The sequence below is a fragment of the Podarcis bocagei genome (assembly GCF_964188305.1).
Source record: "Podarcis bocagei genome assembly, chromosome: 7".
In the NCBI taxonomy this organism is placed as follows: Eukaryota; Metazoa; Chordata; class Lepidosauria; order Squamata; family Lacertidae; genus Podarcis; species Podarcis bocagei.
The window spans coordinates 355,679-378,740 of record NC_138132.1 but is presented as its reverse complement, the minus strand read 5'-3'; the positions used below and the strand labels follow the sequence as shown (position 1 = coordinate 378,740).

The following is a 23,062-nucleotide window of genomic DNA, read 5'->3' as shown; positions in this document are numbered from 1 at the left end:
ACCAGGAATAAACTCTGAATTGTAACCAAGCAGCCATGACAAAAGAAGAGAAAAATAAATTGATCTATCCTGCATTGGTCAGACCACACCTGAAATTCTGTGTCCAGTTCTGGGCGCCACAATTTAAGAAGGATATTGACAAGCTGGAAGGTGTGAAGAGGAGGGAGACCAAGATGATCAAGGGTCAGGAAACCAAGCCTGATGAGGAAGGGTTGAAGGAGTTGGGGATTTTTAGCCTGGAAGAGAGGAGACTGAGAGGGGATGGGAGAGCCATCTTCAAAGATCTGAAGGGTTGTCACATGGAAGAGGGAACCAGTTTGTTTCCCCGGCTCTGGAGGGTAGGACTCGAACCCATGGCTTCAAGTCACAATGTTGCAGGAATTTATGTACAGGTTGGGGGGGGGTTGCCCCTCCAGCAGATATCATGCACATGCAGCCCACTACCAAAACCAGCACCAGCACTTTTGTGATTTGTCCCCTCAAAACACTTCATCACAGTTTCTTCCTACCCATTCCAAGGGCCTTTGCTGCACGATACCAAATGTAAGAATCCACTGATAAATGGATCTCTGTACTGGCTCACTGGGAAACTTCAGAAATTCATCTAGACCTGTGAGCTCAGCTCCTCAGCAGCCCCTCTGCCTGAGTGATAATCCCTGGCATCCTGATATCTGAGGGCCAGACAGGTAGCCATGCCAGAAATAACAAGCCCAGATGGAGACAAAAAGGTGTGATAAACCTGGCTGGGAAACAGGGAAATGTAAGTATCTCTTTTGTGACACTTGATGGGTGTTTGGTGGAGGGCAAGGGGAACCATGGGGCAGGGTCCAGGATGCTCAGATTACAGCCACCAGACCTCCCCTTTCATGATGTAACCATGATGTATTAGTGACATAGTTTGGGGGGGTGTAACATGGGGATGAGCAGCTAATAAAAGTTTGGGGGCTCTTTTCTTCGGGGCTTCCATCTTGTTCCACCTGGTGGCAGGTGGGAGTCCTGTCGCGACAGTCTTCAGTCAAGACCAGGCCTCCTGGCTGCTGTTTTGCTCCAATTATCCTGGTTGGTGTCTTTGCTTTTTGTCCAAGGGAGCCCTCAGATTTCTCCGGTAACAACAAGAAAGGAGATTCCAACTCAACATCAGGAAGAACTTTCTGACAGTAAGAGCTGCTTGAGGGTGGATTGGAAGCTGGGACTCTCCCCTTCACTGGAGGCTTTTAAAGCAGAGGTTGAATGGCCATCTCTTAGGGATGCCATTGCTGTGGTTCTTGCATTGCAAGAGGGGGTTGGCCTAGATGACCTCTGGTGTCCCTTCCGACTCTACAGTTCTACAATTCTATCTTAGCAGGATGGGGGGGGGGAGCTGCAAGACAACTCTGTCCTCTAATTCTCTGAAACATTTGCCAGCTCAGGAGGTTTAAGAGACATAGTCAGCCCCCGCCTGGCATGCACTTTATGGAAGGCAGATTCCATAAAAATCAAAAGGGATCAGTGGATCCACCCGGCTTTACTTCTCCAACTGTGAGACAGGAATGAGAGGCGTAAGAAAACAGTTGCCATCTTTGCTTACTTTGCCAAACATTTGCAAATAAAAGGAAAAACTTTTCTCCTCTTCCCCTCTTGCTCTTATTCAGGGTGGCAGCAAAAGGGTTTGTGTCTAAGTGCAGACGTTTTTGCAGTTGTATATTATTCTGCCTGTTGTAGCTTCACACTGTGTATGTACTTCACAGAACATTTGCAAACCTGAAAGGCTCAAAGTGCATTTGGGGAGGTCAAAATTGACTCCCAGCTGAAAGTAAACAACTGTCTCATCTTATATTATCGATTTAGCTCATTGCAAAACGTAGGAAGTTATTCTGTTTTGACGGCCTGAATGTTTCACGAAGGGGCAGACTAGGCAGAAAGGCTGGACAATCATTGGCTGGGTGGGATTTAACGCTCGGTGACGGCAGAAATCCACTCTGCGCATGTTCAAGGCTGTCAAATACCATATGGTAACATATTCTCTCTCGTCACCCAGTGAAAACCCAACATCGTCCAACGGGGGCTGAAATAGCTGCCTTGCTTGCATCAGCCAGAGAGGCCTCACTTTGTGGGGGAACCAGAGGGGCAGGGCAGGGGGGCACAACCCCCAGAACAGCATTCCTGCCCCCCTTGCAATAGCTCTTAACACCATTCACCCCCCACCCCATGTGCTGGCTCTTTGAGGGGTCCCAGAAGTGGCACAGATGCCACCCTCCCCACCAAGGCGTGAGTGTCTCCATGGCAACCTGGCAGCCTTAACCCTTTACGGGGAGGACGCCTCCACCTTCCTGGCCAATAGCAAAAGGGCTCTCGCTCAGCTCCCACCTGCTTCCGTCGCGCCCCCAGGATCAGCCCAACAGGGGCAGGGAAGAGAAGAGGGAGACTACCACGGGACGCTCCATCTCAGGCCACAGACAGGCTGAGCTCTCCCGGCCTCTCAACATTGCTTGCCAAGTCCAAAAACTGGCTGCAGGCGCCGTTTCGCAACGGATCTGAGAGATCTTCCAGAAACTCTGCAGAGCAAACGCAAGCAGCTGACTCAATGCCTCTTTTGCTCCCCCCAAAAGCCAGAGACTACCACGCTCTCAGTTGGATCCCCTGGCAATTACCGTCGCCTCCCCTAACAGCCCTCCTCACCCCCCAACCGGACTGATCAATATCCCTCCCCCAATGTGGTGGGGAGCCTGGGCCTCTGAGAAGCCTCCAAGCCGCCATCTGCACGGCTGGCGCTGTGAGAGATCACAGGGTGGCGTGTTGCCAACAAGAAAATGCCCAGCAGGCCCCAAACGTTGCAGGAGTCGTCGCCCCAGCAGGCCTCCCTCCCACCGCCTCTCCGGCGCAGATGGAGAGACTCACTCGCTCACTACCCCGGAAGGCAGGCGTTGATTCTCTGCAAAAACACACTCGCAAGCCGAGGTCCAACAACAACAGTCAGATTCCCACCTTGGCAAAACAGCGGCTGAGGATTTAAAAATGCATCGCCACCGAAAAAACCAGCACCGAGGAATGACCGTCAAATCATTGTTGCTGCTGCTATATTTATTTATATCTCCCAAAACAACACAGCTAAGATATAGAAATCTAAAAACATGACTGTTAAAAAGTAATTGGACTCTAATAAAAACCAAATCTATTAAAAGGCAGATATTGAAAACAGCAGGGCACTATTAAAACCCCTTTCTCTCTTTAAAAAAAAAAATCGGTTTCCAAAGGCCTGTTGGAATAAGAAGCGCTTCACCTGCCAGCAGAAGGACAGCAAGGAGGGAGCCAGTCTGGCGCCAGCAGGGAGAGAGCTCCAAAGTTGCCTGGAAGGAGCCACCACCAAGAAGGCCCTCTCCAGCATCCCCAAGTGGATTTGTGAGGATGGCGGGACAGAGAGAGAGAGAGGCCTCTCCTGGGGATCTCAGAGCCCATGTGGGTTTGTAGGAGGAAATATGGTCCCTCAGCTGCCCTGGGCAGGAGACAATGGAAGGCACACCGAGAACTTCTTAACAAGGAAGGTGCCACTAAATCTGGAGCTTCGGAAAGAGGGAAATCCTTGATGCCAGGAAGAGACATACACACAGGAGAAGAGGAGGAACACCTCCTCCTCAGGGCCACAAAGGCTTCCTTCCAGCAGGAGGCTGGAGAGAGAGGCCTGATGGGGAGCTGCCTTGGATGAAAACAGACCATCAGTCCATCTGCAAGGTCTCAGGAAGAACCGGAGGGGGGTGTCTTTCCTAGTCCCCCAAAATCTTTGCCCCTGGAGAGGCCAAGGACAAAGCATGCATGGAGCTGTTCCTCACTCTCCTCACAGCTCTGGAAACAAGCTAATCTTTTTGACAACAGGGTCAAGCCGATGGAAAGGAGGCCAGAAAGGAGGCAGCTCCCAGGTCACTCCAATCCAACGCCAGATTGAGGGCACTGGGGGCCGTTGCTCTGCGCAGGGATCCAGGCCAAGGGGGCACAGAGCGGAAGACAAGAGGGAGGAGGGGCATGGAAATAAGAAACATTTGGGGACCCAAAATTTTGTCCTAACTCAGGGTATCGTATGACCAAAGGCCGCCCTGCCCAAGTCATGGCTGGGATGCAGAATCCCTCCGAATCTCAGTCTCAAGGGGGCAGAATGGCAACCACCCCCATGAGAACGGCCTCCAGCTTCTATCTGAGCCAGGAACCAGCTCCAGAACGAACCTTGGTCCCAAGGCAGTTAAATGCCAAGCAGCTAAGTCCTCACTGAGATGACCCACCTCTGTCTGAGCAGGACCCCTTGAGCTGGGGCTCACGTCATCCAGCAGCAGCAACAGATGCTTCTCTGTACCAAAACAAACAAGCCCCCCCCCCACAAAACTCAGGCACCCTGGGGTCACGGCTGCCACTGTAAGGGGGGCACACAGTCTGAGGTTAGCCAACTCAATGAGCGCAATGACAAAAGCACATCTGAACACGTGCAGAGTGCTGTTCACTCACCGCTGATTAACCACAACCTGCCTTCCAAGCAGAAGGCCCATGACAGGACCCAGACCCAACACTCCTTGATCTAGAACTCAAGCAACTTTCTTGCCCCCAAACAGGCCCACACGCCCAGCCCTGAGCCCCAGATCAAGGCACACACGGCAGACCCCAAAGTGCCATAGCGAGAAAGAAGGAAAACGGCTTCCAGGGGCCTCAGGTGGGGGAAATGACCCCAGACCCCCACAAAAGCACATGTCCCACAGACAGAGGCAGCTGAGGGGAAGGAAAGCATTCACTGACCCACTGATTCAAGGGGGAAATCCCTCCCCACCTCCACAAAAGGGCACCTCTCTGAGCAAGTGGGAATCTTGAGGCCTCGGGCAACTCTCATCAGTATCAAAACATATCATTTATTGATTTATATCACATTTCCCCAGACTGGGACTCACACAAATTAAAACAGTTCAGATAAATTACAAAAAAGGGCTTCGTGTTCTTTTTTAGCTTCCAGGCTGACTCCCCCCCCCCATTCTGCACCTCCTCCACAAACCAGGGCATCACCAGGACCCCTGAATCCCTGGGTCAAGATGTCTCTTGGGGAGGGGAGAAGCTCTGGAGCTGGGCCCCACTGGTGGCTGAGCTGGATGAGGCCTGGGGCCAGACATCAAGGAAGGAAGCATCAACTCTCACCCCCCCCCCAAAACAGGGCTCTTCAAACCAGGCCAAAGCCGGGGAGAGCCCAGGCTGACCCACCCAGGCCCCTGATGGGGGCAGGAGGACCCTGGGACCCCCGCGCATCTCAGCAGGCCGAAAGGAGGGGGCGGGAGAAAGCCCGCGCTGCGGGGGGGGGGGGGGCTTCGCATCACAGCACGGATGTGTACATGGACACGTGCAGGGGGGAGAGAGGCGGGCGCGCGCGTGCACGCGCTGCGGGGGGGGGGCAGAGGCGCTCTCCGTCCCTCTCAGCCCCGGCGCTCTCCGCGGTGCTGAACTCACCTTCTCGATCTTGGCGAGCCACTCCTTATTCTGGGCCAGCTCGGCCATGAAGGCGCGGTGCCGGAGCCATCGCTTGGGCGCCCGCTGGTGGCGCGCGTCCTTCTCCCGGGGGGGCGCCTCGCCGGCCATCAGCGCCTCCTTCTCGGCCACCCAGCCATCCAGCTGCAGGCGGAGAGGGGCGGGCGCGCGTCAGCCGGGCGGCGGGAGGGGGGAAGCCCCCCGCCCCCGCTCCTCCGCCTCCCCCTCCCGCCGCCGCAGGGCGCGCGCCTCCAGCCTCCCCCCCCCGCCAGCCCACAAGGACCCCCCTCCGCCGGTCCCCCAGCCCCGCGCTCCGGACCTGCCCGGGAAAATGCTGCAGCGAGCGCGCCCAGCGCCTCCCTCCCTCCCTTCTCCGAGCGCGTCACCGGGGAAGGAAGGAGGGAGGACGGCAGGAATGGGCGCGCGGCCGGGCCTCGGACGCCTGGGTCCCACCCCCAGCCGAGTGGGGTGGGGGCGGCGAGCGTGGCGCGCTCACGGGCGCCCGAGCCCGCTTCACCTCAGTTAGCCTCCCGCCAGCCCGGACGCCTGGGTCCTCTCCTTCGGAGGGAGGCGCAGCAAGAAGCCGAAACGCTGATCCCCTGCGCCCGGCTTGGCTGCCCTTCGGGTCAAACCGAGGCGCCCCCCAAGCCCCCCCCCCGCCACCCTTTCCCCGAACTTCCGCGCCTTGGCTCTACTGGGCCGCCCTTCAAAACGTATCTCCCCCCCTCCCTTCCCACCCCGCCTAGAGGGCAAAGTCAGCTCCTCACCCCCGTGGGGAAGGGGGGGCACCTTTTTCTCTTGGGGGAGAAGGCCTCCTCCCCAGGAACATTTCCTCCAACCGCGGCGGGGGGGGGGGCAGCTGGGGATGCGCGCCTCGGAGCGCTGCAGAGAAAGTGGGTCACTGCAGGTGGGGGGCGGGGGGGGGCAGAAGAGAGGGAGCCCCGTCCAGGGACCGCGAGGGAAGCGGGAGGACGGTCAGAGCTGCAGGGAGGGGCGAGCCCGGCCCGGTTGTCCCCTCGCCAGGAGGGGGGGGAGGAGATCCCTCCCTCCCTCCCTTTGATTACTGCAGGCTGAGCCGCAGCCTCCTCGCTCTCTGCTGCTGCCGCTGCTCTTTCTCTCCCCCCCCCCCATCGCCCTTGCTCCTCTCCAGCCCATTTCTCAACAGCAGAGGCGCAAACTCCACCTCTGGAAGCTCCCTTTGGAGGGAAGTTCAAACGGCAGCTGGCGCAAGTCAGAAGAAGACATCCACAGGAGGCTCCCGGGTCAAGAATTGGGCAACGGCTTGAAATAACAACATTTAAAATCAAGAGGGCAAAATTCCCCCCACCCCACAGCCTCTGGGGCGCAGATTTCAAGAGGACGACGGGGCTTCTGAAGACCAGTTGCTGGAAAGGGCAGGAGGGGAGAGGCTCTTGTCCTGGGCATAGCTCTCAACTTTTCTCCTTTCTTGAGAGGAATCCTTTTTTAATCCCTTCGAAAAGGGAAATGTTGACAGCTATGGAGCTGGGACATCTGCTTGACCCCCTGGCCATTGGCCTGATCCGCCAGGCTGTTCTTATGTTACTCTCCAGGCACACTTCCCTGGCATGAGCACCTTCCTCGAGGAAATCCAAGGAAGAGGGCCCCAATCCAGAAGAGCAGCCCCTGCGGGAATGCTTGCCTCCTGGGTGTAACACTGCGCAGTGTGCACCAGACAGGGAGGCTGCAGGCCAAAGGGGCAGGATCCAGCCCCACCTGCACCAGCTCCTCAGCCCCACCCTTCCCACTGCCCTCCTGCCCAGCACTCCCAAAGTGGGCAAAACATTCCTCTGCACCAGGGAGCCACCCAACGCATTCAGGCGCAAGCTGTGTGCATTTTGGGAGGGGGTTTTGCCTCTTCCCCCAGGAAACCTCGTTAACCTGGAGTGTGTGCCTACCCAGGATTAATTAGCACAACTGAGGAACACCCTGGGAACATGAAAGCTACCTTAATTAGGGAGAAATGGAGACGTGTTAGTGGGCGGGGCCAAAAATGCAAATTGGATGACAACTGGAATCCTTGTGGAGAGAAAAGCAGCTTGCATTTCCAGGAAGGAGGGGGGAGCACACTTCTCTGATGCCTCCCCAGCCATGTCTCCACAGTCTCCTCCCAATGGCCAACAAGAGTCCCCTTGCTGGAAAACCCGCAAGCCAAGACGCCCCTCCCCTCCCGGGGTTTCCAGCCACTGGCATTCAGAAGCATCACTGCCTCACAGACCATGTGAAAGGGGTATGCACATGTTTGAATGTCCATGCCAAAATAAAAGGCCCTCCCTGCACCTAGAAGACTAGCCTCTCAGGGGAAGGCTTCCACTTCATCTTCCCTGCAGAACACAGGCTGCACTCTCTCCCCTTCTAGGGCGCTCCTGGCGGACTGGAAGATCATGCCTGGGTCCCCACCGGAGTGGCCGGGTGCCTCTTTCATGCCCCACACCGCTCCATGCCCCCTCAGGTACCCCCCCCGGGCCCCCTTACCTCGTGGCAGTTCTGCAAGAAGTGCTGCAGCTGCAGGTGGTCGTTCAGGCGCTGCATCCAGGCGTTGGCGAGCTGCAGGTTGCGCTGGCTCCTGGGGAGGAGGAAGAGGAAGGGTCAGGCAGGGGAGGAAGAAGAGCTCTCACACGCCCAAGCCTCCTTCTCCCTCTCCTCAATGACTGCCCAGGGACAGAAGCACCTTGGGATCAAGGCACACGGCCTCTGGAAAGGGAGGCTCCATCTGGATGGCCGGGCTGGTGGCCGTCATGGCCTCTTGTTATGGGTGACCCAACATGGAGAAGAAAGAGCTTGGGCCTCCTTAGATCACGCTCCCACGAAAAGACAGCCCTGCTTTGTGCTCCCAGTTCAGCCCAGGCTGGACAGTGGACTTGAGGCCTCGTGACTCCTGCTTGGCTGGTTGGCAAAGGAGCCGAGGCTCCAGCCACACTCCGGCTGCCACTCTGGCTTGGCAAAGCTGCACAGGTTCTGCAAAGCTCTTCCACGGAGCAGCCGGTTTGCAAAGAGCCACTGCGGTGCAGCGGTTAGAATGTCAAACCAGGGCCTGGGAGAGAACAGGGTCCAATCCCCACGGCCAGAAAGCTCCCTGGATGAGACCTAGGTGGCCAGTCACTGCCTAACCGACCTCGTTGGGAGGAGAGCCTTGAACTCCTTGGTGGAGAGGTGAGGTATAAATGTAGTAAAATTAAGAAGTGGAGAAATAATATTCATTCATTCATTCATTCCCTGCCCATCTGGCTGGGTTTCCCCAGCCACTCTGGGCAACTCCCAACAGAATATTAAAAGCGCAATAAAACATCAAACATCAAAACTTCCCTAAACAAGGCTGCCTTCAGATGTCTTCTAAATATCAGATAGTTGTTTATCTCCTTGACATCTGATGGGAGGGCGTTCCACAGGGCGGGCGCCACAACCGAGAAGGCCCTCTGCCTGGTTCCCTGAAAAATTATCACTTTGCTCTTGGAAGCCAAAATGAATCGGTATATAAAGGAGCCACAGGAGGGTTTTTATAAAACAAGCACGACTATCGGCATTGGAGACAAATAACATGGATTAAGTGTGTTTTTTACAAGAGGCCCTCTTTTCTGGCACATGCAGTCCATAGGATCCCACCAGCCACCAGCAAAAATCACAGCCTTCCTTCACGTGGACCAGATCCCACGAGCAGTGAGGCTCAGCGAGGGCTGCCTCATGGCGCCTCGAATCCAGACCGCTTGTGAGCTCTGCTCCGCCTTTCTGCTTCTCCTGGAGTGGCAGCTGAAACGAGCTGTTCGTGATCTTGTGAGTTAGGCACAGGCAAGCTGCTGACTGGCGTGACTTCCATTCGGAGAGGGACTGACTCACCCTCCCCACCCCCCACCTCAAATCCCAGGGAAAAATGCCAGCCAAGATGTGGAGCATCAGGCATCGCATTTGAGATATAGCTGTAATTCCAATATTCGCCCCCCCCCCCCATTTAAGCTCAAATAACAATTACACACAGCACTGAGCTGGTTTATCTATCTGGAGCAGATAAATATATTAAGGATTTGACACCAATTAAAACGTCAGGCGAAATTAGCAGCTGGTCCTTCAGAAAGGGAGACTTCAAAGAGAGGCGGCCGCTTCTGCATCAGGGGGAGGCGGGGGCCTTAATTGGCTCCACATGGCAGTGGCAGTTGTTTTCAAAATCCCAAGCCCCTTCTCTGCTCCCCCCGCCCGCCAAATATGTTGAAACCTCGAGACAAATTTCCATGACTGATCTCCGCTGTATGAGGCAAATTGGGCTTGACTTTGTTCTGATTCATGGAAGATTTTGTGGTCTCTCTCCCCCTGCTGATAATACTATTTTCCCCCTGCCCCCCCCCCATGAGAAGTGTATGCAGTAAGCAGCCCAGATTACCCCAGAGCTTCACCTTCTTTTCAAATACAGGTGCAAGGCTACAAAGGGCCCAGAAACAGCATTTACAAAAATGGAATCTAGAATGTCGCCAAGGGTCTGGACCTCGCTATGATCTTACACACACAAACACACAGGCGGCCGGGGGGGGGGGTGCACAGCTTTTGCATAATGCCCCAGAAAATCACATGCTTTGGACACCTAAATAGACGTTTCCAAACAGTCAGGGATCCTTTGTGGCTGATTTTCCTGGTTCATTTTGAAGGTCTGTGATAGAGCTCCTCAGGTTTGATCCTGGCAGCTTCTGCACAACAGGCCTGGGAATGGTGATGCCTGAAACCACAGACAGCTGCTGCCAGTCAGTGTAGGCAACTGTTGGAAGTCTGGGTGCAACCTAGCTTGCATTAGTGAACTGCAAATCCCCAGACTATCCCTGTACCCTTAACCTCTTGGGCTGAGTTCTCTGTCTCGTTGATGTCAGACTGATATTCTCCGGTTGTATCCAGTTTCACAACTTCCTCCTTCTTCTCCTCCTTATTTCTAAGACCTCAAGAAGAGAGTTCATCCTGGAGTTCTCCTCTGAGAGAGCTGTCTGGATCGAGAACCAGAAACCTTCCTATCCAATGTGGGATGTAATCCACTGAGAGCAGTCAAGTACAACATTCCTTGTAATGCTAGAGAAGACATGTGGGGGTCCAGCCAGGCGAAAACTTCCAGTTTCCGCCTGGTGGGAGCATCCTTCCTTTGCACGTGACTAGAGGTGGGCGTGACCTCACCTGTCCAGGTAACAAAAGGACGAGTCACACAGCACCCTTCTCTCTTCTTCTCAACTTCCTTCTTCATTTGACCAGCTTTCAGCTAGGACTGCTATACTAGCTCTCAGCTAGCAGAAGTACTGGGATTATTCCCCCATATGGCGTAGATCCACATGTACCTATTTTATTTTTTTTGGATTTGATATCCCGCCTTTCACTCCCCTTCAGGAGTATTTGTAACTAAGTCTGACTTCAGGAATCCAACTGTGAACTGATGTGAGTAAACGTCTTTTATTGACATTGAATAAGATTGTGGTGTCTTTATTCTTTTAAGAGGGATTCAAGGGAACTTACCAGGAATGTACAATTCAATCTGAGACAGGCTGAATTGTATAATAGTGAGAGGCTCACACGAGCCTGCAACCAGCTATCTGCTGTGCATGTAAAAAGGGGAATGTAAACTCTGCTAAGTTAAGGAACTTGCTAGTGCAAGTAAGAAGGATATTAATAAACAATATATCCTCTCCTGCCTCCCTGAACATTCCCACAGCCAAGTTACGCATTTCCTACAATAAGCAACTTTTATCCTTTTCTTACCTCTCTTTGCCTGATTGCAGCAGGCAAAGTCTGCTCTCTAACCAAGATTCACTCACCAAACAGAGCCCACTCTGCATATTTAAAGGATTCCCAATCGGTAACGGACTCTTTTCTGCCATTGACAATATAGAGCTAGAAGGATCAATGGTCTGGCTCAGCAGAAGGCCGCTTCTCCTTGTGCTCCTTTGGAAACCATCTCTTGATTCAGAATCATGAGGACTGGAATCTGGGCTTTATTTTTAAGGGAAGAGCTGTAGCTCTCCTGCCTTGCATGCCAAGAACCCAAGGTTCAACCCCTGGCATCTCCAGGTGGAGCTGGGAAGGTAGTTTGAGGGCAGTGGAGACAGCAGCTGCTCATTCGAGGCAATGGAGGAATCTGGGACTAAATATAGGAGCTGATGATCTTTCAGATTCAAGGTTTTTTTTGGGGGGGGCAGGATTTGGCCTGCAAAATGTTTTCTATGCCAGGAGGGGAGAAATAAGCTGCAGTAGGTACTTACACCTGTGCTGAAGTTTGGGAGGTGAGGCCAACAGATGCAAGGTCAAGACTGGGAGGGAAGGTGGCTGATGGGGGCAAACCTGTCATGCGGTTATCCTGAGGCTGCTTCTCTGGGGAGCGTAGGGAGACTAATGCAGAAAGAGAGGGTCTTGTGACCCCCCACCCCCCGGCAGACTGGGCTAGGCCACTGTGTGTTCTGAGGCTCAGAGATAACCAGCTCAGGACACAACACCTCAAGGACCGCCTCTTCCCATATGGACCCTGAGATTATCTTCTGCGGCCCTCCTTCGTGTGCCTCCTCCTTGAGAGGTCTGGAGGGTGGCAGCACGAGAACGGGGCCTTCTCTGCAGTGGCTCCCCGTCTGTGGAATGCTCTCCCCAGGGAAGTTCGCCTGACGCCTCCATTATACACCGTTAGGTGCCAGACAAAAACATTCCTTTTCAACCAGACCTTTGCCTGACTTGATCTACATCCTATACAACTCCTCAAAAGATTCCATCAATGGTGTCTCTGAAAAATTCTACACATCACTTGGGAAGGCAGGCAAACTAATGCCAGTGTACTGGAAGAAGCAAAGATCACCAGTGTCGAAGCAATGATTCTTCAACTTCGTTGGACTGGTCATGTTGTTTGGATGCCTGGTGATCGTCTTCCAAAGTAACTCCTCTATTCCATACTTAAAAATAGAAAGCGTAATGCTGGTGGTCAACAAAAGAGGTTCAAAGACTCTCTCAAGGCATATTTTTAAAAATGTAGTATAAACACCAACAATTGGGAAACACTTGCCTATGAGCGCTCCAGTTGGAGAACAGCCTTTATCAAAGGCATCACAGGCTTTGATGACACTTGAACTCAGGACGCAAGGGAGAAACGTGCCAAGAGGAACACATGCTTGGCAAACCCTCACCATGATCAACTCCTGCCTGGAAACCAATATCCCCACTGTGCAAGGACGTGTGGATCCAGAATTGGCCCCCACAGTCACTTGCGGACTCACTGTGAAGGCCGTGTTCATGGAAGACAATCTTGCTCAGCTATGAAGGATTGCCAAAGAAGAGAAGAGAAAGAAGAAGACGACGACGACGACATCCTATATCCTTTTTAAAATGCTGGCTCTTGGAGGAGGGTTATTGGGTTGTTTTTATTTTTATTTTATGTATTTGATCTTATGTGAACTGCCCTGAGACCTTTGGGCATAGGGCGGTATAGAAATTAAATATAAATAAACAAATAAACTGCTTACAAGAAATCCTGCAGTGTAGGCCAGTCCTATTCTCTGCCTCTTAAGTGAATTCAGGGCACCAGAAGAGGCTGCCGGATCAGGCAAAAGGGCTCCCACCTAGTCTGGCACCCTTTTCTTCCCCCTTAGGGAAAACCCACACGCAGGATCTGAGCCCCAGAGCAGAAGTGCTTCCTCTGGAGGTGGTGGCAGAGCAGAGCCATCCTGGCTTGGAGCCACGGATCCTCCTCTCCTCCCTGAATTTGTCTCACCCTCTTTTCGGCGCCTCCTGCAGCAGTGAGTTCCACAGTTTAACTAATTCTGACCATGCTCCTGCAGCCACTTTCAGGCAGACGTATTTTGTGCTCCAAGAGATCTGCAGGAACCCATCAAGAAGGCCAGCAACCAGCAGCTGTGCACTTGTCACTCTAATCTTAAACTATACATATATCTAATGCTCCCCGGTTCCTTACTTTGCCCGGAGGGTGTCCATCTTCTCCTTCACCCTCTGGCCATAGATGTTGCCCTGGCGGATGAGGCTCTCGCCCGCCTTGAGGGCCGTGGTGGTCTTCTGCATGTTGAGGTCCATGGTGGTCATGAAGTCCTTCTGCTTCTTGAGGGCCTTCTCCACCCCTTCCACCGTCGTGGGCAGCTCGGTGTGCGCCAGGGTGGTCTCCTGAAAGAAAGGAGGCGAGAGCTTCCATCGGCCCCGACTCTACTGCTATTTCGGCCAAACGTCCGAAACCATCGCTGCTCGCTTTTCCGTACTCAACATTTTATTGCTTTGTCTTTCCCACGAATGGCTTCAAAGTTCTCTCCGCAATCGAGCAGCGTAAAACTTTTATGAAATGAAAAAAAGTCGGAAACGAGGATGAAAGCTGTGCCAGGTAAATAAGAGCAAGCTGCTAGGGAGGCCAAGGCTTGGAACAGAGAGCCAGGAGAGTCCGTCTTTTGGGGGCAGGAGCTCAGATCAAGGGGGGCTGTTGAGAGAGCAGCAGGAGGGTCTCTGGGGCTTCCGGCTGCTGGAGACGGCCTCTCAGTTGCCATATCCACCCACCGACCCCCAGGCCCAAGGCTGTGAGCAGAGGGGGAAAGGCAATAGGAGAGGGTGCCGTGACAAAAACAGACTGTGGGCCAGGGCCGGATTGAGGTTCGATGCGGCCCTCAGCTCCTGAAGGTAATGGGGCCCTTGATATGTCCAGCTGTCCTTTGTCAACAACAAATAGTCGCTGTTTTTTGTGTTGAACAGGACCGTCTTACCCATAGGTGCTAGGGGTGTGGGGCACCCGGGCACCGGGCTCTCAGGGGCGCCAGGCCAAGAGTCCGGGGAAGAGCCAGCCCGTTGGTCGGAGCGCTGCAGTAGGCTCTTCCGAGCCGCGAGTTTGGGGGCGACTGAGCTAGCGAGACACTGAGGCGGCCGGCCGGCTCCACCCTCCTGCACCCTGGGAATGGGCAACTGGGGGGGGGCGCCAGACGGATCTTTGCACCCCGGCGCCGCATATGCTTAAGACAGCCCTGGTGTTGGAACATATGCTATGTGGTAATTGATGGACTGAATAGGTATCTCAAGTCCTTTGCCCATGTTGCCCTGCAACCAGTCCACGGAGAATGTCGGCCCCCTATATATAGAAAGGAGCAAAGCAGGGATATTTGAGGGGGCAGACGAGCAGGCGGGGCCCAGGACTTACATCCCAGGAGCCAATTTCTTTGAATGTTTTGGGGGGCCCTCAAGAGAGTGGGGCCCTAAGCTAGAGCTTGCTAGGTGATACGTAAATCCGGCACTGCTGTGGGCAATGAGGAAGACTCACGTCCCGAAACCTCCTGCTCCAACGCCAACCCAAGAATGTAAGAGCACAATAGGAGGCCACCCAGTCCAGCTCTCCCAGTGGGTGACCAGATGGCCACTATGGGAAGCCGGGAAGGATTTTAGCTCAACCACAACTCTCCTCTCCTGTCAAAATAAAAAAAATTCCTTCCAGTAGCACCTTAAAGACCAACTAAGTTAGTTCTTGGTATGAGCTTTCGTGTGCATGCACACTTCTTCAGATACACAGTGTGCATGCACACGAAAGCTCATACCAAGAACTAACTTAGTTGGTCTTTAAGGTGCTACTGGAAGGAATTTTTTTATTTTGACTATGGCAGACCAACACGGCTACCTATCTGTAACTCTCCTCTCCTGTGGTTTCTAGAAACTGGGATTTGGAAACTTTCCTGCCTCCGAAGCCGAGCAGAGCCACCCTGGCTAGGAGCCCTCAGACGCCCCCTCCGCCTCCATGAATTTTCAAGCCACCCAGGGGAACTCTGGAACTCCCTCCCACAGGAGGCACCATTGCTGGGTGAAGGCGGACTTCCTTTCACCTGTCCTGGACCTTCCAGTGTTCACCTTCCTTGGACATCCCTCTCCCCCCTTTTCTAGGCTGAGCATCATTAACTCCTGCCATGCCACCTCTGCCTTGCCCTTTCTCTCAGCTGAGAACCCAGGAGCCCCCTCCCCCCAGCTCCTGCCCTGGCCGTGACCCTCTTTGCCTCCTTCCCCCCACCACCCGGCAAGATCCCAGGGGCCCCCTGGCAGCCTGGCCCCCTCCCCGCTTCTCCTGCGCATGCAGAGGCCATCTGTGCTGAGGGAGGCGAGCGACAGCTGCTGCCTTGCCCTGTGCAGGCGGCAGTGAGGAAGGCAAGGGGCACTCGGACGCCCACGTCTCGGCCCCTTACCCCAAGGGGAAAAGAAGCTGCCCCCCACTTCTGCCTATAGCCCCTGGGGTGGGAACCCTTGTAAGCAAGGCAGGAGGAGAGCAGGGGCCCAGACTCCCATTTCGCCCCCCTCCCCTGAAGCAGGGAGCTCCCAGGGCAAGCCTCTTGCAGGGCTGGCCATGTTGGGGTCCGGCAAGTCTGCTGTGAAGCCTTCAGATGCATGGGAGAAAGACCTGGACATGCAGATAAAGGATTCTAAATGGCAGTCCGAGAATCAGAGCGTTGGAAGGGGCCTCCAAGAGCCATCTAGTCCAACCCCCTGCAATGCAGGAATCACAACTAAAAACAATTTTACAAGCTGTGGGTCCTTGTTTCTCAGTTGGATCCCTTCACATGGTTTTGTACGTTTTGTGATATTTTATGCAGTTCTTTTTATTGAGTATAGTTTAGTCATTCTTGTAACTCTTAACTGTAAACTGCTTCATTATTATTTGCTGATATTTAATCTTACTGTTCGCTATTATATGCTAATGGATTATTGAACATTGCTTTATTTGATATAAGTTGTTTATTTTAAATACTTCCTATTACCGGATCGGATAAATAGGTGTGTGATCTTTGCTGTCTGTTTTGCTGTCAGCTGCCTTGCGTAAAGTGATATAGAAAGGCAGAATACAAATTAAAAGTGAAATGAAATGAATTCCCCCCACCCTACTATGTTTTTATTGTAATTTTACTGGTGTTAGCTAACCTGAGCCCGGCTCTGGCCAGGGAGCGCAGGATAGAAATAAAAGATGATTATTATTTATTATTAAAACATCCTTGGCAGATGGCCGTCCAACCTCTGCTTAAAAACCTTCAAGGACGGAGAGGGAGATCCACCGCTCTCACCACCAGACATTTCTCCCGGAGCTTCAGTCGGAATCTCTTTCTTGCTGCTTGAATCCCCTTCTGCCCCTAAGGGGGTCTTGGGACGCGGCTGCCCCCTGGGCTCCTGCTGGTTAATGCATCTGTGGCATCTAATGGCCTGGCAGAGCCCCTTTGGGCCTCTAGGGCTGGGGGTGGAAGAGGCTCAATTTTCAATAGTAAGGTGTCTGGGCTAAAGGTGGAGATGGGGGAGGGGGCCCCTTGAGCCCCAGACAACGGGGGGACGGGCGACCCCCCAGGCGCTCTTGGCTTCCCCCTGACCGCCTGCCTCCCTGGGCGGCTTCCTGGAGTTTGGCGCCAGCTCCCGCTGAGCCCCAGCTGCAAAGTGACAGCCAGACCGACTCAATGGGGCATGAGAGCGAGTGCGGCCAGCAAGGAGCCACGAGCCTTTGAGATGCGCCCGGGCGGAAGGATGCGCCGTTTAGCTCCGCTTTGCAAAGCCAGAGACGGCCGGAGGGGCCAGGGGCCGGAGGAGAGGGGCAGCTGACGCTCCAGAAGGGCCAGCCCAGTGCCGGAGTTACGGATAAGCTCAACAGGCTCTGGCTTAGGGCCCCAGTCTCTTGGAAAGGAAAGAAAAAAGTGGATGTACATTTCCAAAATATAAGATAAAAAACAAATAAGATAAAAGCTACATAGAGCAAGACAATGACGCAGGTGGCGCTGTGGGCTAAACCACTGAGCCTAGGGCTCTATGTGATGTTACATAGAGTATTTTTTCTTTTGCTATAACGATTTAATTTATGGCTTATTTATAGCGTTTTATTTCTTGTATGTAGATCCCGCCCTAGATGACTGCTAAGGGGCCCACCCAGCTGACTTCTGTTTTAGTAACCAAAGGTCATAGAATCATAGAATCGTACGAGTTGGAAGGAACCCCAGGGGTCATCTAGTCCATCCCCCTCTTGCAGGAATCTCAGCTCAAGCAACCCTGACAGATGGCCACCCGACCTCTGCTTGAAAACCTCCAAGCTCAGACATTCTCCTGCGCAAACCTCTCTGAAAAATGGAGGCGGCGAAGTTCTTGCAAAACTCCTCTCCGAGGGGCTCCTCTGGAGAACTCCCCCCTTTGTGACACTCAGAATATTTCCTCCGTGATTTGACAGTTAACAGCCTCTGTACAAAGAACGTACGACTAACTGTAATTGCTGGTCATCATCCGACCCAAACGCCTAATTAATGGGAATGAAAAGGCGAACAATTACCCACCAGCAATTAGCAACTGATTGATAAATGGCCTCCTTGCACACCGCAAGTCCCAAGCAGCCAGCTAAATCTTGCTACTTGGGCCTGAAAGCCGACTCGAAAGCCGCCTGCTAAATCTCTGCCAAAGGAGCTTTTGCTGCTCAGAAAAGCTGAGCCAGAATCATCCCTCTCCCGTGGCTTCAACTCAGGAGGGCTTCAGTTCGCGGTCGTCCGTTCCCAATGCCCCAGAAGAGGCTTGGCCAACCTAGTCCTCTCTGGACGTCTTGGACTCCCATAGCAACAGGAGTACGACGCCAGGAGCAGCACAGCCCTTGTGGCTGCAGCTGGTGGGGCTGCAGATTAAAATAATAATAATAATAATAATAATAATAATAATAATAATAATAATAATAATAATAATAATAATAATAATAATTCATTTATACCCCACCCATCTGGCTGGGTTTCCCCAGCCACTCTGGGCGGCTTTCAGCAAAATATTAAAATCCAATAATTCATCCAGTATTAAAAGCTTCCCTAAGCAGACTTCTGGAGGGGAGCAGCTGTCCCAGGAGGAGGGAAGAACCCCTGCAAGGAGAGGAGGTTGGACCCGGTGGGCCACCGGCCTGATCCTGCAGCCAGGCTCTTCTTAGGCCCTCGTGGAACCTGCAGGTCCAGAGGCAGTCTACCTCACTTCCTAGGTTCTTGGTGGCATTTGACCCCTGCAAGAAGAGCATGCTGGACTAGGAGGTTTGCTGGCATCCAGCAGCCAAGCTCTTCCCTGGTCCTGAATGGGGCAACTGTGCCCCTGAAGGACCAGGTGTGCAGCCTGGGAGTCATTTTGGACTCACAGCTGTCCATGGAGGCACAGGTCAATTCTGTGTCTAGGGCAGCTGTATACCAGCTTCATCTGGTACGCAGAATGAGACCCTCCCTGCCCGCAGACTGTCTGGCCAGAGTGGAGCATGCTCTGGTTATCTCCCACTTGGACTACTGCAATGCGCTCTCCGTGGGGCTCCCTTTGAAGGGGACCTGCAAACTGCAATTAATCCAGAATGCAGCAGCCAGACTGGTGACCTCAATCCATTGGCCACGGGCACAGCAGCTTGAGCTCCCGGAGAAAAAGGCGGGATTTAAATGCAGCAACTAAACGCAATAACATTTCTTCCGATTAATAATAATAATAATAATTTATTTGTACCCCGCCCATCTGGCTGGGTTTCCCCAGCCACTCTGGGCGGCTTCCACAGAGACCAAAAATACACTAAAATGTCACACATTAAAAACTTCCCTAAACAGGGCTGCCTTCAGGTGTCTTCTGAATGTCAGGTAGTTGTTTGCAAAGCCCCAGCGTTACCTGGTTGTAGAGGCAGACCTCGGCCTGCTTGGCGTCCCGCAGGAAGAGGAAGAAGATGTGGGCTTGGACCAGGACTTCCCGCCGGTTCTCCCACATGTCCAGCAGCTTGTTCCAGCCCACGTCCAGCTTCTGCAGCCACTGCTGGAGGGAGAGGTAGGGCAGGTCAGCCTCCTCCAGCGCCAGCACGTCGTTGACGGCCTGGATCTTGGCGTAGTCCTCCTCGTAGCGGTTGATCTCCTCCTTGAGGGAGGCGTGGTGGTTCAGCAGCCGCTCGGCCTCCGCCAGGTTGCCCGGCAGCTCCTCCGAGGCCACGGCCGCCTGCGTCTTCACCAGCCACGTCAGGAAGCTGTCCAGGTCCTGGATGAACTGCTGCAGCCTGGAAGGAAGGAGAGGGGCAGGAGGAGGTCAGGGAACACCTGGGCTGGTGGGGAACGTGATCCGTGAGAGGCAGTCAAGGACAACATTCCTTGTCATGCTAGGGAAGACGTGCGAGGGAATGTTTGGCACCAGGCAAGCTTCCCTGGGGAGAGCATTCCACAGATGGGGAGCCACTGCAGAGAAGGCCCCGTTCTTGTGTTGCCACCCTCCGCACCTCTCAAGGAGAAGGTATAGGAAGAAGGGCCCCAGAAGATGACCTCAGGGTCCTGGTAGGTTGAGATGTTCTCCAGAGGCCTCAGTTCCCCCTGCTCCTGATAACTCCCCCCCCCCGGGGGCCCCAACCCCTCTGCCCACTTAGGCAGGAGACCCTCCCTTCTCCCCGCTCTGAGCCTCGCTGACCTGCTGGCCACCGTGAGCGAGTCCTCGCAGCCCTGCAGGGTCCTCTTGAGAGCCTCCCACTCCTCGCTGATCTCCTCGAACTGCAGGAGGATCTCCATGGCTTGGCCCGGGTGGGTGTTGGCCAGCAGCTCCCCCTCCTGCTGCAGCTCGATGAGCCTGGGTTCGAGGACCACCAGGGCGGCCTCCATGGTGGAGAGGCGGCGCTGCAGGGAGAGGACGCTGCCCAGGTCGCCGCTGTTGTACTGCGTGGACTCGACGGCTCGCCGCTTCTCCCGGATCTGCGACTTGATCTCGTTGCACTCCAGAAGGTAGTTCTGGATCTTCAGGATGGAGTTGAGGTGGTCTTTGCGGTGCTCCACCAGCTCCACCACCCGGTTCCACCTGGGAAGAAGAGCCTGCTGATGGGGCCAAATGGGGCCCATCGGACCCACAGGGGCCAAACCATGGGGCTTTCTGCAAGCAGCTCTCCCGGGGCTTCCAGCACAGAAAGCAGGGCTGCCCCCAACGGCTGGAGGTGGAGCAAAGCCCTCTCCTCCTCCATTAATTGGATTAATCCTCTTTTAAAACCACCCACAGTTTAACTCTACGCTGTGTGAATAAACCAGGCTTCCCCAACCTCAGCCCTCCAGATGTTTTTGGCCTACAACTCCCATGATCCCTAGCTAGCAGTACCAGCGGTCAGGGATGCTGGGAATTGTAGTCTCAAAACACCTGGTGGGCCGAGTTTGAGGAAGCCTGGAATAAACTATTCCTCCAAAATCCATGGGAAGCTGTCCTATCAAAGTTCTTCAGGCAAATTCTCTCTGCCCCCCACCCCCGTGTCCCGAACGCATCATTGCACCTAGCGGCTAATCTTCCCTCGGTAGAATTACGGATCTGGCGCAGGACACTTAACTCTTGGCTTCGCCTAAACTCAAATCCCCCCGGTCTAATATCCCTAGTGCTGCAAGATGGTCACAAGAGCGCCTGGACTGAAATTGTCTATCAAAAACTTCACCCTTGTGGTTTATCACCACAACAGCTACTCACTTTGAGTTTTAGTAAAGCAAAAGCGCCTAAATGATACTGAGCGCCAGAACAGCTTGGCCAAGATCAGGAAATTCTGCCCATGGTGTGGCTATTTTCCACCTTCCCATTTCGACTCTCTGGCACCCAGTCTGCATAACCGAGCAATTCCAAAATACAGACACGCTTTTACTCTCGCAAGATTGAATGTCTTGCCCTTGGCTGGACTTGGGGGACGATTCCAACAGATTCCACACGAAAAACGCTTATGTCCCTGTCCAAATTGGTGGCGCATGCCCTTCTGGCTTGCCCTCTTTATAAAGACTTGAGGAATGAGGTCATCACCCCTCTTTTATTGCCCATTCCGGGTCACCCAGCCCTGCCCCAGGGTCCTTTCTCTTGACAGATCAAGATGAGCAGCTGACAGCAAAGGCTGCCAGGTTTTTAGCTGGGGCAATCAGAATAAGATCCACTATTTGACTGCTGCTTCAAAACCCCCAAATGTATTTGATATAATTGACTTTCTATTTCTATTCTTTGTATATCACATTGTTGTTCTATTGCTATGACCGATGGCTGACGCAAATAAAGATTCCTTCATTCATTCCACCTTCATGGGATGTCCCTGAGTTCTAGTGTTAAGAGAAAAACTTTCCCCTTTCCACTTTCTTCAGGCCAGGCCTCATTTTGCAAACTTCTCTCATGCTCACCTTTTCTCCAAACTCAAAAGCGCCAACCATTCTTTCCACCCCTTGATCAAGAAGGGGATCAAGCGCAGGGGCAGCAGACAAAGTTGGTCAGCAGACTCTCACCTGGTCGCCTCTGGCGAGTTGAAATGGCCTCCAAGCAACCAGAGCAGGGAAGCCTGGCAAAAATGATCCCTGTCTCTCTCTCCCCCCTCATTTTTCAGTCCACAAAAGTCAATGCCCCTGTGGGCTGGGGGCTTGGGGGGACCTGTGCACAGCTTTGTGGGGGGTCTTTGATTTAAGCCCCACTCAGAAGAAAGGGGAAAGAGAGAGGAAGAGGGGATTGGGGCCTGGGGAGGTGCTTGCAAAGGCAACACACACAGCAGGGTCCTCGCGAGGGGGGAGGCGGGTGGCAGAGAGAGATGGCTCCCTCAGGGGTCCCGTGTGCCCTTTTGCGCACAGTGGTGCTGTGACATTTTGCTGCAGCAAAGGGGGTGGGGTGGGGGGTGGATGGACGTCCAATTATCCTCGTAGGACGACGAGCCCCTCAGGGCTGCAGCCAAACGAGAAGCAGCAATGAGCCAAATGAGAGGTGGCTGCTTTTGAGGCCCCCCAGGGTGGAGGTGGCAAAGGGGACAGGGGACAGTCCTCTAAAGAGAGCAGAGGCGGGGGGGGGGCGGCTCTCCCTCATCCCTTCTGCACTCTGCTTGTGGGGGGAGTGGGAGGGGACTCCGCCATCTCAGGGGTCCAGCCGGGCGAAGGAAGCCAGTCCGCCTCACTTAATGGGGCCAGTGTGCCCTGCTTACTGCCAGCCCACACCTGGGCTACAGAAAGCCCACTGCCCCCCCCCCCCGTCAGGAAAGCCCTACGCCCAGATCTCTGCGGCTGGCTGAGCCTCCTCTGAGCAAACACTCTGTGCATGCTCCAGTGAGCTGCCCTTGCCCTTCAGCGCAAGGGATGCTTTGTACCTGCTGTTCAGGTGGTCCTGGCAGGAGCGGACCTCGGAGGAGCTGGGGTGGCCCCCATCCACCAGCTGCTGCACTATCTGGTTGACGTCCAGGATGCGGCCCATCAGGCTGTTCATCTCTTGGTCGAGACTTTCGAACCTGCGGAGGAAGACAGAGGGAGACCCATCAGGAGGCAGCCACCTCAGGAGCCAAGGGCAGAAAGGGGGCAGAAGGAGGGCAGCAGGGCAGCCCCCAGCCCAGGAGCTCTGGCCTTCCACTCTATCCCAGGAGGTGGCCTGACATCCTCCCCAGAGGCCAGCTCTGTTCCTTCATCCCATCGGGCCATTTTCTGGCTCTCCTTCCCTCCAGAATCCCACTGAGATACGAAGCCCAAAACCGCTCGGGACCAGTCTATCTGTGAGGGGCCTGACCCCATATCCATCCACTTGTGGGATGTGATTCATAAATAGCAGTCAAGTACAACATTCCTTGTTTTCCTAGAGTGGACATGCAGGGGAATGTTTGGACCAGCCAGTTGAAAACTTCCTGTTTCCTCCTGGC

The 23,062-nt window shown here is 54.0% G+C and overlaps 1 protein-coding gene across 3 annotated transcripts in view; it reads right to left on the bottom strand.

Annotated features, from left to right (window-relative positions):
* Positions 1–23,062, bottom strand: part of SPTBN4 (spectrin beta, non-erythrocytic 4) — a 92,174-nt gene that overhangs the window by 33,944 nt on the left and 35,168 nt on the right. Inside the window, exons 14-19 of one of the 3 annotated variants that reach the window (XM_081200110.1) lie at positions 22,523–22,660; positions 19,864–20,244; positions 19,087–19,462; positions 13,400–13,602; positions 7,963–8,053; positions 5,452–5,613 (exon numbers count right to left, since the gene is read on the bottom strand). In XM_081200110.1, the coding sequence (XP_081056236.1) occupies positions 5,452–5,613; positions 7,963–8,053; positions 13,400–13,602; positions 19,087–19,462; positions 19,864–20,244; positions 22,523–22,660 (1,351 nt within the window). Of the gene's footprint in view, positions 1–5,451; positions 5,614–5,986; positions 6,148–6,258; positions 6,356–7,962; positions 8,054–13,399; positions 13,603–19,086; positions 19,463–19,863; positions 20,245–22,522; positions 22,661–23,062 lie in introns of those variants that run through there. The other 2 variants (XM_081200111.1, XM_081200112.1) reach the window with 2 other exon arrangements.